A 16,652-nucleotide genomic window follows, 5' to 3' on the forward strand; every position below is an offset into this window, starting at 1 on the left:
AAAAACTATCTGTTTCTAAACCTATTTAGAATATAAGCAATTTCGTTTCTAAAACAAGGCATCACCTGTGACACTTTCTTAATACAAAGGAGAGAGCGTGGGGACGTTGAATTTGATGAAAAGCATTAAAATTAACCGACGTATGTGTAAGAAAATTTACCACGTCCACGCACGCCTCGACCAGAATCTCATTAATATGGAGAACATGCAGTAGGAGAAGATGTTTTAATTCCATAAATAGGGGAGAGCCACGAAGTATTTGTACGTGAGGAGAAGAGAATTCCCTGTGTAACACGCAAAGCACAATTAAGCTGAAGCGACGACTGTTAGATCGTTACAGACGATTTAAAAAATCCCGTACCCAAACTTCGTTAGCAAGATACAACAAGAAAGAGGGGCACAAATCAACTTCGAGGTGTTTAATGACATCTTTACTCCGGATCATGTGTCTTGACGGTGTCAGGTGGCTTTCACAGACCGGTACAAGGAGAGTGGTGGTAAAACGTCCTTCCCAGTGGTGCTGTTTTAGATCAAGTACAACCCGACAAGTCCCACGATACGGCGACAAGGTTAAACAATAGTGTCCTGACGTGGGAGCTGCGTTGGACAACCTGGTAGTTCATATTCAAGAAATGAACAAAGTTCATTATATCATATTATACCAATTTAATGCGAGCAACACGATGTAAATTATTATTTCGTTGCTCTGTGGCACACCCGTGAGCATGCGTATGCAAATGTCCCCTTCTAAAACAAAACTCGCAGACCTGCTGTGCATAGTTTCGCCTTTAATGGTGATAAGTTGGGGTATTTCTGTTGGTGTTTCAGAATAACACGTAATGAATACTTCCAATCTAGAACATTCACAACAGTTCTTTCGTGCCCGTCTCACTATTGTGTTTTTGTTTGTGTCATTGTTATTTTTCTATATTTTACAAGAACAAGTCCCACTATCTCGTTCCTCACTGTATTCAACCCTTTAAGTAAAACCAGCCGAGTTTGGCTGTTATCGAGAGTATTTGCTTATCACTCATCTTATCTTTTCTCCCTGGCCAATGGTTCGGAAAAAGCGCCACTCGGCTGGTTGCCTTAACTGTTGTGTGCCGTATTGTTAGGAGTGCAAAATTGAATGTTCGCCGCAAGGCACAACGGTACTACGGTGAGGCCAACATCGAAAAATCATGTTTGGCGTCTTACGCGTCAAAAGCAGGACAAGACTGGTTTTGGCCCTAGAGCGAGAAGGGAGGGGGAACTGCTGGAATAGTTTGGTTCAAGAAAACGCACACTCGCCAATTAAAAAGAACACAAAACAACAGAATTGACGTTTCGGTGCCCAATACGGAGTAGTTTGGATGAGGCAGGCAAGTTCCGGTGTTCCTTGAGGTAAGCAAGCATCCCTCGAGCGCACCCTTCAAATTTTCATGGACTAAAATACCTAGTATAACTATCAGTTAAAGCGCACGAAAAACAGACATGAAGAGAGGACAAGCGCTTGATTGTGTTTTGCTGCACAATAAAGAGTTTGTTTTTCTAGATTATGTTCCGGGATAATCTGTCTGCTTTTACCATGTGTTCTCGATGTGCCACTGATGTACTTTTTTGCCTGCACACGCATGCGTCGTGTTTTGCAGTCACCTGTATATATATTCTGCCCTTTCTAATAAACAGTTTAGTTGCGAGAAAAAGCGCTTGTCCTCTCTTCATGTCTGTTTTTCGTGCGCTTTAACTGATAGTTATACCATGCATATCCAACTAGCCCAACCTTTCGATTCTGTTGTAAAATACCTAAAAGAGGCATGGCACAGCTAGTTTTACCGTCACCGCAGTCCAAGATCAAACAGCGACATGACAGTGACGTCTGTCGAAATGCTTTAATATGCACCTCTAACTATATGGGAAAGCCACATAAACTAAAATGACAGCTTGGCCTTAGGTGATCACCCATCAAAATGCTTTACAATATGACCCTACTACTGTTTTACGGTTATGCCAGGCGATGTCCACTCGTAAAACTGCTCACTTCACATAGGTCATAGACATCGTCCCTCTTCTGTCTCAACACGGGTATCTGGTTTCTCACACATTTCACGAGATCCATGTCTACGTCACTGACGATGAGCTCCTCTCCGGCAGCTGCCGAAGTGACCACTTTGCCCGTAGGGTCAACCAACATGCTGTGTCCCCAGGACACGTAGCAAGCACTTTCGTCCGTCGCCGTAGAAGCCGAAGCGACGTAGACCTGATTGTCGACGGCCCTGGCACGCTGAAGCAACTTCCAATGGAGCGGGCCAGTCGCCATGTTGAAGGCACCAGGAAACAGTAGAAGCCTGCAACCTCGCCTGGCGTACAAGTTAGCGAGTTCTGCGAAGCGCAGGTCGTAGCAGATTCCGAGGCCCACCTTGCAGTACGGTGTGTCGAAGGTTGCCAGGGTGTGGCCGGCAGCAAAGAAGTCGGACTCCCTGACGCTCATCTTTCCGGGGATGTCGACGTCAAACTGATGCAACTTCCGGTACTTGGTCAGGAGCTGCCCATCGGGTCCGTAGACGAGACAAGTGTTGTAAAGTCTGTCGCCTTCGCGTTCAGCCATCGTTCCGCCGACGATGTAGACGCCGTTGTCTTTGGCCGTGCGAGCCAAGAATTCACTGGTGCTGCCGGGAATTGGTTCGGCGTACTTCTCGAAGTTTCCGACGGCACACGGAAAGCCGAAAAATTCGGGCAAACACACCAGCTTTGAGCCCCTCGCGACCGCCTTCTTGACATGCTCGGTGGCCTTAGCAAGATTTTCGAGCCTACTTTTTTGTACAGCCAGTTGAACGATTGCGATGCGAAACCTCCCCAGTGTCATAGCTGACTAAACTCATAGATTCCCCGTAGTCACTATGTATGTATCCTACGCATTAAAAAAGACGTGTGAAGAGTTCCCTGGACATCCAACTCATATATACTCATACCAAGATATCGCGCAAATGACACGCGTGTCTCGTAAACCGGATTCACTTTCCATTAGCATATTATACCATAACAAAATGAAACAGAAAACTCGTGCGACGTTAGTCTCTATAGCACGTAGCGGAGTGAGGGGGCCTTACCCATACGCTCAGCGGAGAACTAATGTAAATTCACTCACGTTCAAATCGCAAGGTCACTTCTTTTATCCTCGACCTCATTAAAGGTTGTCACGTAGAGTACTTGAGGAAACGTTGTCCTACCTGCCTAATCACGTGGTAAACTCACTCCCGTTCAAATCACAAGGTCACTGCTTTTATCCTCGAGCCCATTAAAGGTTGTCATGTAGAGTACTTGAAAAACGTTTTCTTACCTGCCGAATCACATAGACGCCACTGAAAATGCCCTTTATTTTTACGTGCTGCCTAAAACAACCTTCGTGCTTGCACCATACAAATTATTCAAGTGCAAAGCATTTCTTAGCGAACTTCAGCGACTTTGAGCGTATCTATCTATCAATCTATCAATCCGTCTATCTATCTATCTATCTATCTATCTATCTATCTATCTATCTATCTATCTATCTATCTATCTATCTATCTATATATCTATCTATCTGTATAGCCACCTTCATCTTCGTGCTACTGTGACTTCTTCATTACCTTGATATGAATCAAAAGTGGCATGACATCACAGGACTGTAGGACGAGCATAAACACCATTACATGAATATCATGACAGCATGTAATCTGCATTATGAAGCAAATGACACGATAAGCGTGCTCTATGTAAGAAATGACATAACATGTTATTCTATGAGAAACATAAATGAAAGGTTATGACAGTGCACCATGACATCATATTTTGTTCTCTTGTGGTCGTCTCAATAACTTTTCACACGGTCACTTGATGGTTCTTCCACAGCATACGGTATTTGTGTAACTGCATTTTACTTCAGCTACAGTGTCATGTGGCGGAACCGCATCGTGTGCTTGTCTTCGCGTTGTTATGTGGAAAGACTTATAATCTGTCCTATGCGAAACTTTTTTTTTTTCACTGCTGTGCTTTTCCCATATCCTACCATCCGTACGAAGTAATAATAATAACATCTCCGGTCTGACGTCCCAAAACAACGATATGATTTTGAGAGACGCCGTTGTGGAGGGCCCCAGAAATTTCGGCCATCTGGTCCTCTTGACATGCGCCTACATCGCACAGTACAGATGCATCTAACGTTTCACCTACATCGAAATGAGGCCGCCACCCACCAAAAGGAGTAGCCGGTGCCATACAATAGCGCCGAGATCTCCTCAACACAAAAGAAACACAAAAAACAACCGAGTACTCTGAGCCATTACCTTCAAATGACTAAATATAGAAAACTGTGGAGGAGAGAAGAAGGGTAGGGGGGGGGGGGGGGGGCTTTACCATATGCACATTATATCTCGCGAGTGCCGCGAAAATGTCGTCAACACCCTGCTATCTTGTAATCCCATTCGCCAACCTGGGGCCGAACTTCGCAAGTGATAGTGTATAATAACCTTCGGTACGTGCTTCGGTTGTCATTTCATTTCATTTTATTTCCTTAAAGACCCGTGAGGGGGTATTACATAAGGGGTGGGTAATTATGAAAACAAAATATAGAAGTCAAAGATTTAACATAGAAAATGCTTATTTATATTTTCTATGAACGATGATGGGCAGGAAATGGTTGCGATTTCACTGGGAAGGCCGTTCGAGTCTGGTGCGGTACGTGGAAAAAACGTAGTGCGGTACGTGGTGCGGTACGTGGAAAAAAGTCCGGGAACGTGGCCGAGCAACTTGAAGCAAATGGCTCGTGCGGTGAGATATGCGTGTTGCGGGAACGATATAAGGTGGGGCATGCAAGGGACTATGAAAAAGTTTGTGGAACAATGACAGGCTGGCAATACGACGGCGAAGTTCTAGATCTGGTAAACCAGATTCTGCTTTCAATCCAGATACGCTGACAGTGGAAGAGTATGAACAGTGAATAAATCTAGCGGCCCGCTTTTGAAGCGATTCGATGGCATGTGAAAGATAAGATTGTCGAGGGTCCCAAATTGGCGATGCGTATTCTAGTTTAGGTCGAACGATGGATTTGTATGCTTGTAATTTTACGTGTTGTGGAGCGAGGCGTAAATGACGTTTAAGGAAACCCAGTGTTTTATTTGCAGATGAAATGATATTAGTGGCGTGTATGTTCTATGAAAGATCGCTACAAAGAGTGACGCCCAAATACTTGTATGACGGAACATTTTCTAGGGGGATGGCATTAACCGCGTACGGACACACAAGCGGCATGCGGCGGCGATGGAATGAAACGACTTTACATTTACTCGGGTTAAGTTCCATGAGCCAGCGCTCACACCATTCCAGGAGGCAGTTTAGGTTGGCTTGTAAGGATGATTGTTTTGAAGTGTCAGTAACAGTGTCATATATAACGCAGTCATCAGCAAACAGGTGGGTTTTACAGGTTAGGTTTGAAGGCAAATCATTTATGTATATAAGGAATAAAAGTGGACCAAGAACCGAACCCTGGGGTACTCCGGACGTTACTGGAAGAGAATTAGAGGTACGGTTGTTGATATTAACAGACTGGGAGCAGTTTGTAAGGAATTCTCTGATCCAATTTAGTATGTTCGGGTGAAAATTTAACTGGGAAAGCTTTAGTAACAGTCGAGAATGGGGTACTTTGTCGAACGCTTTGGAAAAATCTAAGAATACGGCATCAGTTTGTAAGTTACAGTCCAGGTTAGTATGCAAATCATGAACAAATAAGGCCAGTGGCGTTTCACAAGAGAAACCTCTGCGGAACCCATGTTGTGCTGGATGGAAAAAGCTGTTTGAATCAAGAAAGTCTATGATATGCGTGTAGATGACGGGTTCCATGATTTTACAGGGCACGCTGGTTAAAGATATGGGACGATAGTTTAATGGCAAGTTTTTGTTACCCGATTTGAAAATTGGAACGACCTTCCCATTCTTCCAGTCATCTGGTAGGCGTTCTGTTAAAAGTGACTGTGAGAAGAGCAAGCATAGAAAAGTGTTGCTGTCCTTCAGACAGCAACACTTTCGATGCCGTTTGTAACCTTCATGAAACAAGACGAATGCGGCTTTAAATTTCAACTTCGGTAGGTATTAATATTGCAGTAATGATTTTATTAACACCAATAAAAATGCCTTTCTCCTATAACTTGAATTCCTATTCGACATAACGACTGTAGCGTCTAATCTGAAGGGATTAAAAAAAACAATTCTTACACTCTTCAATTCTTCCCTTACACTCAACAATTTTTTCCCTTTTACTTACGCTTCGCTTCATTTGGTTAGCAATTTTCAATACTAAAAATGTCTAACGATTTATACAATCGATTCTTGGCTACTACTCCTGAATGGGTATGAGCCATGTTAGAAGTCACAGCAGCAACGACAGCTGTTTGCTTGCAGCAATTTCCATCACCTGGGGTTGTTTATTGTGCACCTAAATTTACGTTGGTCAAAACTGCTCAGGCTACTATCTCGTGTATTCCTATGGCAGTGTGACTTGAAAACTTTTGACTAAACCGGTACATGGACGTCCAGCAAGGCGCCTATGAAATGCGATCGTCGCGGCTGGGGTTATATCCCACGACTTTCGAGCCGGCAATCGAGCACCTTAACCGCTAGATCACCGTGATGGTTGCATGTATGTATGTATGTATGTATGTATGTATGTATGTATGTATGTATGTATGTATGTATGTATGTATGTACGTACGTACGTACGTATGTATGTATGTATGTATGTATGTATGTATGTATGTATGTATGTATTTATGTATGTATGTATGTATTTATGTATGTATGTATTTATGTATGTATGTATGCATGCATGTATGTATGTACGCGACAAGAGCTCCCGCTGAGTGGCGCTCGTCCTCGGACTTTTGCGACCGTGTCCATCTTTCCTATCTTCTCCTTATTTCCGTATGTGGGTCTTTCTGTCCGTGCCCTATCTCTATTGCTATCCCTTTAATCTTCCCTATCCCTTTTAATCCCTCCTTACCCCCATGCCTCGTGAGCCACTGTTGAGGTGTCGCACTATGATGCAGAAAGTTACGTGGCTTACTTTTATCTTCTTTTCTGCCTTTCAAGAACCACTTACACACACGTATGTAAGCGTGCAGCTCTTTTGGGAGTTTTAGAATAACGTTTGCGGGTGTTGCGGGCGTCGTTGGCATAGTGGGCGCCATATGCGTTTTAAAAACGCGTTTGCCCTGCTGCAAACAGCAACGCAATTTCGCAGCGACACCATAACCTCGAAACCAGCGCTTGCGGGCCGCAAACGTGGCCGCTGTTTTGTATTTTCTGTGGGCGGGCCGCGAACCTGACCGGCGACTCGCGTTACGGCGCATGCGCAGTGACAGCGATCACACCGCAAGAATTCCCTAACATCTTGCGACGCGCATAGCGCGTGCTTGAACTCTTGTTTTGAAAACACCCGCGTAGATCCAACGCCTTTTTGTACATCCTCTCTCGGGTAAAATGTCTTCTAACCTCTAAATATTTTTTACGTGAATAAACTACAATTTTATTGTCATACGTTTTAATATTCTTTTTAGTTGCATGGTTGCCAGTGGAGACAAGAGTCTTGCCGTTTTGCCTTTTCTTTTCTCAGTTTGCCGTCGAAATAACTCGGAACTTCTTCCCGGCACTCGTCGAAATAACGGGATTTTGGTTTTGTAGGCGGGTTCTGCCTTCAGCTGGCTGCTCTCGATAACACCGACGGATCTACTAAACGAGCCTGTTTTACGTTGTTATCTGTTGCTGCAGTCACTAACGCGCAGCTGTTTTCAAGCTTTCTTGGTTAGCTCCGGCGTGATGTGGGCATAATACGTTGCTACAAAAGCCGGTGTGTACAGCGAGTCAGGTGATCCTCCGCTACCGCACTCCGTGCATCGCCTGACGTTTGCCTGCCGACCAAACAAGATCAGCAATGGCCAGCACTAGATTCCGTGTCGCGCTCATCCAGCTCGCGGTGAAAGCAAGCAAGGCAGAGAACCTCGCTCGTGCCGGAGTCGAAATCAAGAAAGCCGCGTCGAGCGGAGCGAAGTTCGTGTGCCTGCCCGAATGTTTCGGCTTTCCGTACGGCGCCCAGTACTTCCCGAAGTACGCCGAGTCAATCCCCGGTGAGACCAGCGAGATGTTGTCTAAAGCTGCACGAGAGAACGGCGTCTATCTCATAGGAGGATCTATGGCCGAAACGGAGAACGGCAAGCTGTACAACACCTGCCTCGTCTACGGTCCTGACGGTGAAATGCTCGCAAAGCACCGCAAGGTTCACCTCTTCGACATTGACATTCCCGGAAAGATAACGTTCAGGGAATCCGACAGCTTCACGGCCGGCAACAGCCTGACCACGTTCGACACCCCTTACTGCAAGGTGGGCCTCGGCATCTGCTACGACCTTCGTTTCGCCCAAATGGCGCAGCTCTACGCCAAACAGGGCTGCAAGCTGCTCTTTTACCCCGGTGCCTTCAACATGACCACGGGGCCTCTTCATTGGGAGCTGCTCCAGCGCGGCAGGGCAGTCGACAATCAGCTGTACGTGGCGACTGCCTCGCCGGCTAGAGACGAGAGTGGTTCTTACGTCGCGTGGGGTCACAGCATGCTTGTCGATCCCCTCGGCAAAGTCGTCGCTTCGGCGGGCGCCTACGAAGAAGTAGTCATTGCAGAGGTAGACCTGGAGCACCTCGAAGCCACCAGAAACCAGATACCGATTACCAAGCAGAAAAGGGATGATCTGTACGATGTTGTTAGCATAGGCGATGGAAAATAAGTGTGAGTGAAGTGTGGTGCTCTCTAACCATGCCGGCTTTTTTTCTTGTCAACTTGTTCAAAAGTCCACAAGACCTTGCGGCATAATGGGAAGCCGATCTCTCTCTCTTTTTTTTTTTTACAGAAAAATTGTGTCATTGGGTGATAAAAGCTTATTGGTTTTTGTCATCATCTTGCCAGTTTTAGTCACCTGTACCAATAATTAAATAATGTTTAAGAAGCTTGTGTAAACTGGATTTCTCCATGTTAGCTGATCCAGCATTACCATTTTGTGTGTGGCTGGTTCATTTTCGAATACACACACTAAGGTGGCTAAACACCTACGGCGTTGCACTGCTGTTCTGTTCGTGGATAGGGTCTTTGCTTCTAATGAGAGCATAACATCTCTGTTCCTATATTTAGGTCTCACTAAACAATCATTGGCAATTAGAGTTAATATAGAGCCCTCATTACGGCACACCTTATGCCATAACCACTCCAGTAGCTATGTTTACTATTGTACACATCCACTGTATAGGGCTATCGTGCACACCACATTATTTCAACCGACTTGAAACGCAACGAGCACATGATCCCTAAATGTGCAAGTATTGCAGGCTCATTTAACTTCACTGTGTTGTGTTTTGCTGCAAGATGTCTCTTAATTGAAGTCACTAAAAGTCGCTTGTTCGATCCCGGTGGTGGTGGTCGCCTTCCAATAATGGCGATATGTTGGACGTCCATGTACTCTTCGATGTTAATGCACGTTGCAGAACACCAAATGGTCGAAATTTTCAGAGTCTTCCACTATTTCGTTCCTAATAAGCATATCATGGTTCTGGGATGTAAAGCTCTAACAGTTATTATTCTTATTGTTATTATTAAATGACACTACCATGATCAAGATGTTCAATGAGGTGCATGCAAGGAGCCATGCTGAGACTATATTTTTGTTTGCTCAGAATGGATATAACCGATAAAAAGTCGCCTGTGGTTTACAAGCCTGAGATTTGGTTGTTTCTTTACAAAAATAGAACATTAGTGGTTCCAGAAGAAATGAATCTTTGATTAACACCTGATTCATCCTAATTATAGAAAATGCACTAATCACATTATTACTAGTATTTTTTTCATAGCACTGTCAAGTGTCTTCAAATAAGTTTGCTTATGTTTCGCACATTTACAGACTATAATTCGTACCTCAGTAAGGTATTATGGTTTGGGCCCTCACGGCTTCAAATTTAATTTTAAATGGAAAGTGACATTGCCCCATACAACAATAAAGTAATTGCACACTAACCAGCAAGTATGATATCACAATAACCAGGCAATATTTGGGACAGAAGGGAGTTCAAAATATTTTTATTCTGTTACGATGAGAGACCCATTAAACTATGAATGTTTGTTGCTAAACATCCAATAGGGTCGTAATCTTGCTCTGCAATGAACGCTGTGAAAGGCAGTACCATCTGCACAATAACCAGCATGGCATCTTTATTTATGAACTTATTACTTCCGTTACCTTGCATATTCTCAAGTGCCTAGACATTGTAGAGGGAAGGGTTGAAATGAACGAAGGCACATGCAAAGATAAAATGGATGAGATCACTTCATGGAGTGTGTGCACACATCTCAGCTTTAAAGCATCCAAAAAATTACAGTTTGTTCAAGTTTCTCTTGATATGTGGGCTTTGGGTTGAATTAGAAAGCCCTGTCAATGATGACATCTGAAACTGTAAGATGCAGCATCAAGGGTTTAATGGCTCTACTTCATTTATAGCGTCACCTGCGGTATAGGAAACTATTACGACTAGTCACAAACTTCATTGGCTCGAAGACCGCTTACTCTGTATGAACACCTGCCGCTGCTGTTCTCCAGCATTCCTATCTGTCGTGTAATACTGGAGTGACCGTTTTATTTTTTGTCACATTCTTCTTTTTATTACATCATCGCTAATCCTCTGAGTTGCATAGAATAATTACTCGCTTTTGAGTTTGTTATTTGGCCTGCTTCCGCTATCATGTGTGTGACATTTCCTGTTCATCTCGGATGATTTTGCTATGGTGTTTTAGAACTTACCGACCCCTGTGGAAATGTAATTGTTTTAAAACGTAAACGATGATTGGGGGGTGCTTTTGAGTATGCTGTTATGAACTACAACTTCAATGTGCCCCTCATAATAAACGTATGCTCAGGGTCCAAAAGTGTAGGGACGACAAAACACAAGAAAGAGCTAAACATTGAGGGCTGCTTCCTCAACATTTATAACCTGTTATAACACGAAATAACATGTACAGTGCAGGTCAAAAGGATTCAGTGAAGAATCACTGAGAAATTCAATCTTTTCTCAAACCTAGCACTCTGTAAGCTTTTGAGAATGACTGTATTTACATGCTGCATATCTTTCAAAATGACACAATATTTCACATCCGCAATAACGATAACACACAGAGCATTCCAATATCTGCTTAATTTCTTCTGATATTCTCGCGAACTATCGATTAAGAGAACGTAAGTAGAAAGTTAGCTGATGTTGGGATTGATGGGAACAGTGACAGCGGTATAGTCACATAATTGTCGCAAGGGTGTTGTGTATCCGCTTCGGGCGCTTGCTGGCCCCAGAAGCAGCAATTAATTGAAGTTTCCACTGTGAGGGTTAGTAAGACAGGTAAGTGTGGGAGAATGACCATGAATATCTCTTTTCTACTTGCAAAGTCTAATTGTTTCCCTCTATAAATGTCCACTGCGTGGAGACAAAATACACTTGCAGCTCTTTTTTTTTTTTGTGTGTGTGTGTGTGTGTGTGTGTGTGTGTGTGTGTGTGTGTGTGTGTGTGTGTGTGTGTGTGTGTGTGTGTGTGTGTGTGTGTGTGCGCGCGCTTTTTGGATGAATTTTTTTTTACCACGATATGTGGTGTATACAAAACGTGAAAAGTCAGTCTTGGCCTCTTTTTTTTTTTTTTTTGCGTTACCTACAGATCTATATACATACAAGATCGCTACATACAGATTGCTATAAACATACAAGATTTTTGATGCATCTACAGTGATAAGCACATTACTACATGAGCATCAAAACATAATTGTTGCGGCCTTTGAGATTTAAACTTTTGCGCACAGATCTCAAAGGCTATACAAATAAAAACATTGATGCGTTTTACCGACGATGCGGGTCGCATCAGTCGTTTTACGGACGCGCGCGGTCTCCGTTGTAGTACGGTACTTCGTTGTAGTTTGTTGGCTAGTTGTGGGTTTAGGATTACAAAAGCGAAATACGGTCCGTAGTGAAAGAAGTAGAAGCTGGCAAAGAGGCAGGACGTAGTCATCGGCTGAAGAAACTGATAGTTCGCAATCTCTGCTGAAGTGTTATAAGTGTGGGTGGACGATTGAACTGTGATGGGTTCGCGTGAGTTACCGACCGGTTTAGTGTGGGTGGCAGTGTTCCAGCTTTTGTTGATTGTGCTCGACGTTTCGTGTCACGGTCACAGTCACCAGAATGAACTCAACAAGGAGCGTGTTGAAGACGGAGCAGTACGATCAAGGGGCGAAAAACATCTCGCTTCCGAGCAGCACGACACGAGCTTTGACCACGAAGCAATCCTCGGTAAGCTTCACTCTTCTGGGAAATACGTTCGTCGGGAGAACATAGATTACGCAATGGTGTACTACCTCAACACCATTCGATAGCTAAAGCGATCGCTGTGCATGCTTCGATGCAATGCGATGCAACGGCCGTTTGCAACGGCCGTTTGCATCAACTTCAGAGCCGAATCAATTACTGTCCGAAATTCGATCTCCGTATCTGTAATCATTTCTTGCCATCTTTTCTCTACACCGGTGTCACACGGCCGCTTTTGATCGCTATCGGGCGCGATCCGAATCAAATTTACTGATCGTGATCGGCTACCTTCGCACAAGCTGTAGATGGGAGCCAATCATTGTTTTGATCCCAGACGGGCTTCATCGCAATTAGCAAATCACCGCGTGACACCAGTATTACTGGTGCCTCACAGTGCTATTCTGGTCGTGATCGAGCTCGAGCGGAATATTGTTTCTTCGATCGTGATTGGCCGATTGCCAATCACGAAAAAAAAAAGTCAGTCGTGCTCTCGAAGAGCGATTTCAATCTGGGGTTCAATTGCAATCGAAAGTTCCTGCGCGCGACACCGATGTTATGTGAAGTAATACTATATAAGGAAAGTTAAACCTGATCTTGATTCTCATTTTCAGGAAGCAAAGATGCAGCAGAGGAGTTCGACCAGTTGCCCCCCGAGGAAGCTAAGGCCAGGTTAGAAGAGCTGGCAATCAAAATGGACAGGGATGATGATGGATTTGTTGATAGGCTCGAACTGATTGACTGGATACTGCGCTCTTTCAAGTAAGTGTCGACCATTGTGCTCAAGCTAGGCTGTAAGAAAACCTCTTGATTTGCTTTCCATAAGCATTTCAAAAAAATTCACACGCTGATGTGTCTATGTTATCAACCATATTAGATGACTACTTTTTTTTTACCCTAGCTAGATGGCAAATATTTAGGCGAATATTCTGTGCTTTATAGATATGCTCCAGGGAAGTTAAAAAACAGGGAGGGGGGGGGGGGGGCTTAAGCTATTCGCCTTTATAATGCATACATTAGAGTCAACATTATCTTTGCAGACCATATTCGTCGCAACATCACATCGTTAGCTTTAGCAACTGCTTATACCCATTGCAACACACAAAAAATGTGATGGGATGTTTGAATCCATGAGCACTCAACAAAATTTCATGCAAGCCGACAAATTAAACTCACCTGATCTGCATCAGGGCTTCCTACTGTTAAAAAAAAAAAAAAAACGGGGGATACTTAAGCTTCACTTTTCAGAGTTAAGCGCAATAGCGATATACTGTTCCTAGTGTGCACTTCAATCACTTGGTGCATACTCTTTATTGTATGATGTTACTCGAGAAGTTTAAATTGCAGACTACTAAGATGTCATCGATAAAATTTAAAGTGGCTTGTGTCCCTGAATGTTTTGCATATAGCTGCATTCTGAGTGATGGGTGGCATGCTTTAAACCATGAGCAATTATGCATGAGAATTTTTTCAAACTTGCTATGCACCCACTACGTGGTCTCTAGGGAATATGTACAATAACGTGTGTACCTTTTGCAATGGGTGGCCGGCTTCAAACCACAAAGCTGTTACCACGTTCTGACCACAAAGTTACACCACGTTCTGACGCCCAATGGCAATGTTCGCTTGTGCCACGCAATATTTCTGCGATATTACATATTGTAGTGTGAAGCCCTCAGGACGCGTGTATTTGTGATGCATGAACGTTATTTTCACTGCATTTTCATGCAGAGCAAGTTATTTTAGCTTTACTTCCCTGTGGAGGCGTGGCTGTGTGGTAGAGCGCCTATTTGCCATGCGAATGACCCGAGTCTGATTCTCCTTGGGGGCCCGAAATGTTTCTACTATTTTATTTGCATCCTGCTGGATTTTTCGGTTACGCACGAGATGATGTTTTTTCACTCACAACCAACGGCTTGGACGCCGGAATTTCTGCGAAGGGAGCTCTTGAACGCTATTGCGTTAATGCAAGGCATACTGGCCTTCTCCCATAATTGTGGAGAACATAAGTTCGGACATTAACACACTCACAAAGAATATAAAAATGGATGGCACACACTCTCGTGTGATTTTGTATTTTCTTGAAGGAACCTTCAACCTAACTTGAAAAATCTATGAACGTCAAAAATTGGATCCATCCAGAATTTGCAAGAAAGAAGTTCAATAGAAAATAGTGGGCAAAGCGTCATCTAACAAATACAACATTAAAGAAAAATACACTACAACGGAAGATATGGAATACCAACCCACCTGGCCTTCAGTGTTTCAAAGGATAACCATATGATTTCAATGAAAGTGTGTCACTGAAAGAAAAATGTGCTTCTAGAGATTTGCAATAAAAATAATTAGCTGTACATATCGATGCAATATTTGTAGTTAAGAACATAGGCTCTAAAGCCTTCAACTATTGCAGACCTTTTGATTCTGTTGAAGGGCCGGTCAACAGGCTCAGATTTTTTTACACCACGCTAAGAAGCTCGGCAATTCATAGAGTAGGCTGCAATGATCGCGTCTTACGAATATTACAGCACTGCGTGCTGCGCAGAGCTTCCATTTCGAAGAACGATTCCCACACTCCTTTTCTATGCCTGGCCAATCCTTTCATGCTAGTGATGCAAAGAATTTCCTCGTGGATTGCTGAAAACAAAGTAATTTTAAACAGCAATAAAACTAAATATGTAGTTTTTTGCTTGAGGAGAAATAATGTTGATACCAGCCGCAAAAGTATTGGCTTAAACAAATGTCCTACACAAGAAGTTGACACATGTAAATATCTGGGCGTCATTTTTGACCAACATATGCACTGAGAAGCGCATATTCAGAGCGTGTGCGAGAAGGTCGCGTGCGGATGTAACCACCTCATTAAATCAAGGCAATATTTTTCCCGTGAAATACTCAAATCTCTACATTAAGTGTTTTACCATAGCCATATTAGTTATTGTTTAGAATCATGGGGCTTGACGTGTAATACATATCCACAACCTTTAAAAATTTACAGAAAAGTGCTCTGAAAATAATTAATAATAATAGCAGCAATGATATAATTCAAGACATTTCACAGACACAGCAAGCGTTGTCGCCAAGGGCTCTGTGTAATCATGAGATTTTGAATTTCAATTAATAGCATTGTGAGCATTAACCTTCCTGTTGCTCGTAACGTGTTTTGTATTCCGACGCACAGTACAACGCATGCTCTGAAAGGCAATCTGAATTTGCCAAGATTTTATATTGTATACGGCGAAAGAGTGACTGAATTCAATTGAACTAAAGTCTGGAATATTCTACCTTTGGAGGTTAAAACGCATGTAACTTTAAGCAGCGTAGTAAATTCGTTTTTCTTGCGAATCAGGACCTTTAACGTATCTGCTATAATTATTCAGGCGCACTTTGTGAAAACCATTGTTAATTTGTGTGTTTGTTAAAATATGGAATGATATACCTATCTGTAAAATACTATACTGACCTGCATGTATATCAACACTGGATCGGATACCAGCCTTCCCAAGCTACCTGTACAGACAACTGTATATGCATTATTCTAAGAAAAAGTGAAAATAAAGCACTTGCAAAAAAAAAAGTTGCAGACTGGCAATTTGATTTGGCATGCTGCTCGTTGATTGGTCTAAACCAGTCGCCCGCAGGGGCGCCTGCGCAAGTAGGCGTTTGGTGTGTAGCGACACCACGGACCCGAGCTAACGGGGGAGTTTCTACTCCCTCCCACGCCTAGCCGTGCGTGGCTTTGCCGTGTCCGGGGAAAAGGGGATCCTGGGGGTTGAGCTGACGCTGGGTGATTGGACCGTTAAGGCCCCCCGGCAGAGGCAACACACCCCTTTGGCCCCGGCTTCACGTAGACGGCACCCCTGGGCTGACCCACCCAGGGGAAATCGGCAGTCGCCTTTTCCTATCTCTCTCTCCCTACATCTTCGTCTTTATCTCTTACTGTTTATCTGTCCTGTCTTCTACTCTCTTCCGTTTACTTCCAAACTTCCTGGCGGCTAGGGTTAACCCTGTGCAAATAGCCTACCTTGGTCTAGGCGCATTGGGTTATAGTGGCGTTGTACGGCTGGCGTCTGCAGGTTTCAGCATCTGTAAACCTGCAGCGTCCCCTCGTTGGGCTCCGTGGTGGGTGGCCGCCAACGCTACCGAACAACATACAATTAGCATGCACAAAGCATTCCCTTTACTAAGTGATCGTGCCTCCTCAAAGCGGGTACGCACCGAAGATATCAACTTTTTCATGCGGCCAAGACAAACCTTTCCTCGATTCCATGTT

General features: G+C 43.7%; 4 protein-coding genes across 5 annotated transcripts in view; 2 read left to right on the forward strand and 2 right to left on the reverse strand.

Moving 5' to 3' along the window:
- The window catches only part of LOC119164857 (trissin receptor-like), a 220,866-nt gene that overhangs the window by 168,097 nt on the left and 36,117 nt on the right, over positions 1 to 16,652 (reverse strand). The window lies entirely within an intron of this gene.
- On the reverse strand, positions 410 to 2,949 carry LOC119165595 (omega-amidase NIT2). The gene has a single exon (XM_037417721.2). It carries the CDS (start codon positions 2,843 to 2,845, stop codon positions 1,985 to 1,987), a length of 861 nt encoding a protein of 286 aa, XP_037273618.2. The 5' UTR covers positions 2,846 to 2,949; the 3' UTR covers positions 410 to 1,984.
- On the forward strand, positions 7,661 to 9,015 carry LOC119163471 (omega-amidase NIT2). The gene has a single exon (XM_037415476.2). The coding sequence runs from the start codon at positions 7,943 to 7,945 to the stop codon at positions 8,783 to 8,785; it is 843 nt and encodes a 280-aa protein (XP_037271373.2). The 5' UTR covers positions 7,661 to 7,942; the 3' UTR covers positions 8,786 to 9,015.
- Positions 11,951 to 16,652, forward strand: part of LOC119163472 (reticulocalbin-2) — a 32,891-nt gene continuing 28,189 nt past the window's right edge. The window contains exons 1-2 of the mRNA XM_037415477.2: positions 11,951 to 12,367; positions 12,994 to 13,141. Coding sequence (XP_037271374.2) covers positions 12,160 to 12,367; positions 12,994 to 13,141 — 356 coding nt within the window. The 5' untranslated portion in view covers positions 11,951 to 12,159. The remainder of the gene's footprint in view (positions 12,368 to 12,993; positions 13,142 to 16,652) is intronic.

This window comes from Rhipicephalus microplus, chromosome 9 (genome assembly GCF_043290135.1).
Source record: "Rhipicephalus microplus isolate Deutch F79 chromosome 9, USDA_Rmic, whole genome shotgun sequence".
In the NCBI taxonomy this organism is placed as follows: Eukaryota; Metazoa; Arthropoda; class Arachnida; order Ixodida; family Ixodidae; genus Rhipicephalus; species Rhipicephalus microplus.

Coding starts and splice junctions, on each gene's coding strand:
- LOC119165595 (XM_037417721.2), bottom strand. CDS start 2,845: ATGACACTGGGGAGGTTTCGCATCGCAATCGTTCAACTGGCTGTACAA.
- LOC119163471 (XM_037415476.2), top strand. CDS start 7,943: ATGGCCAGCACTAGATTCCGTGTCGCGCTCATCCAGCTCGCGGTGAAA.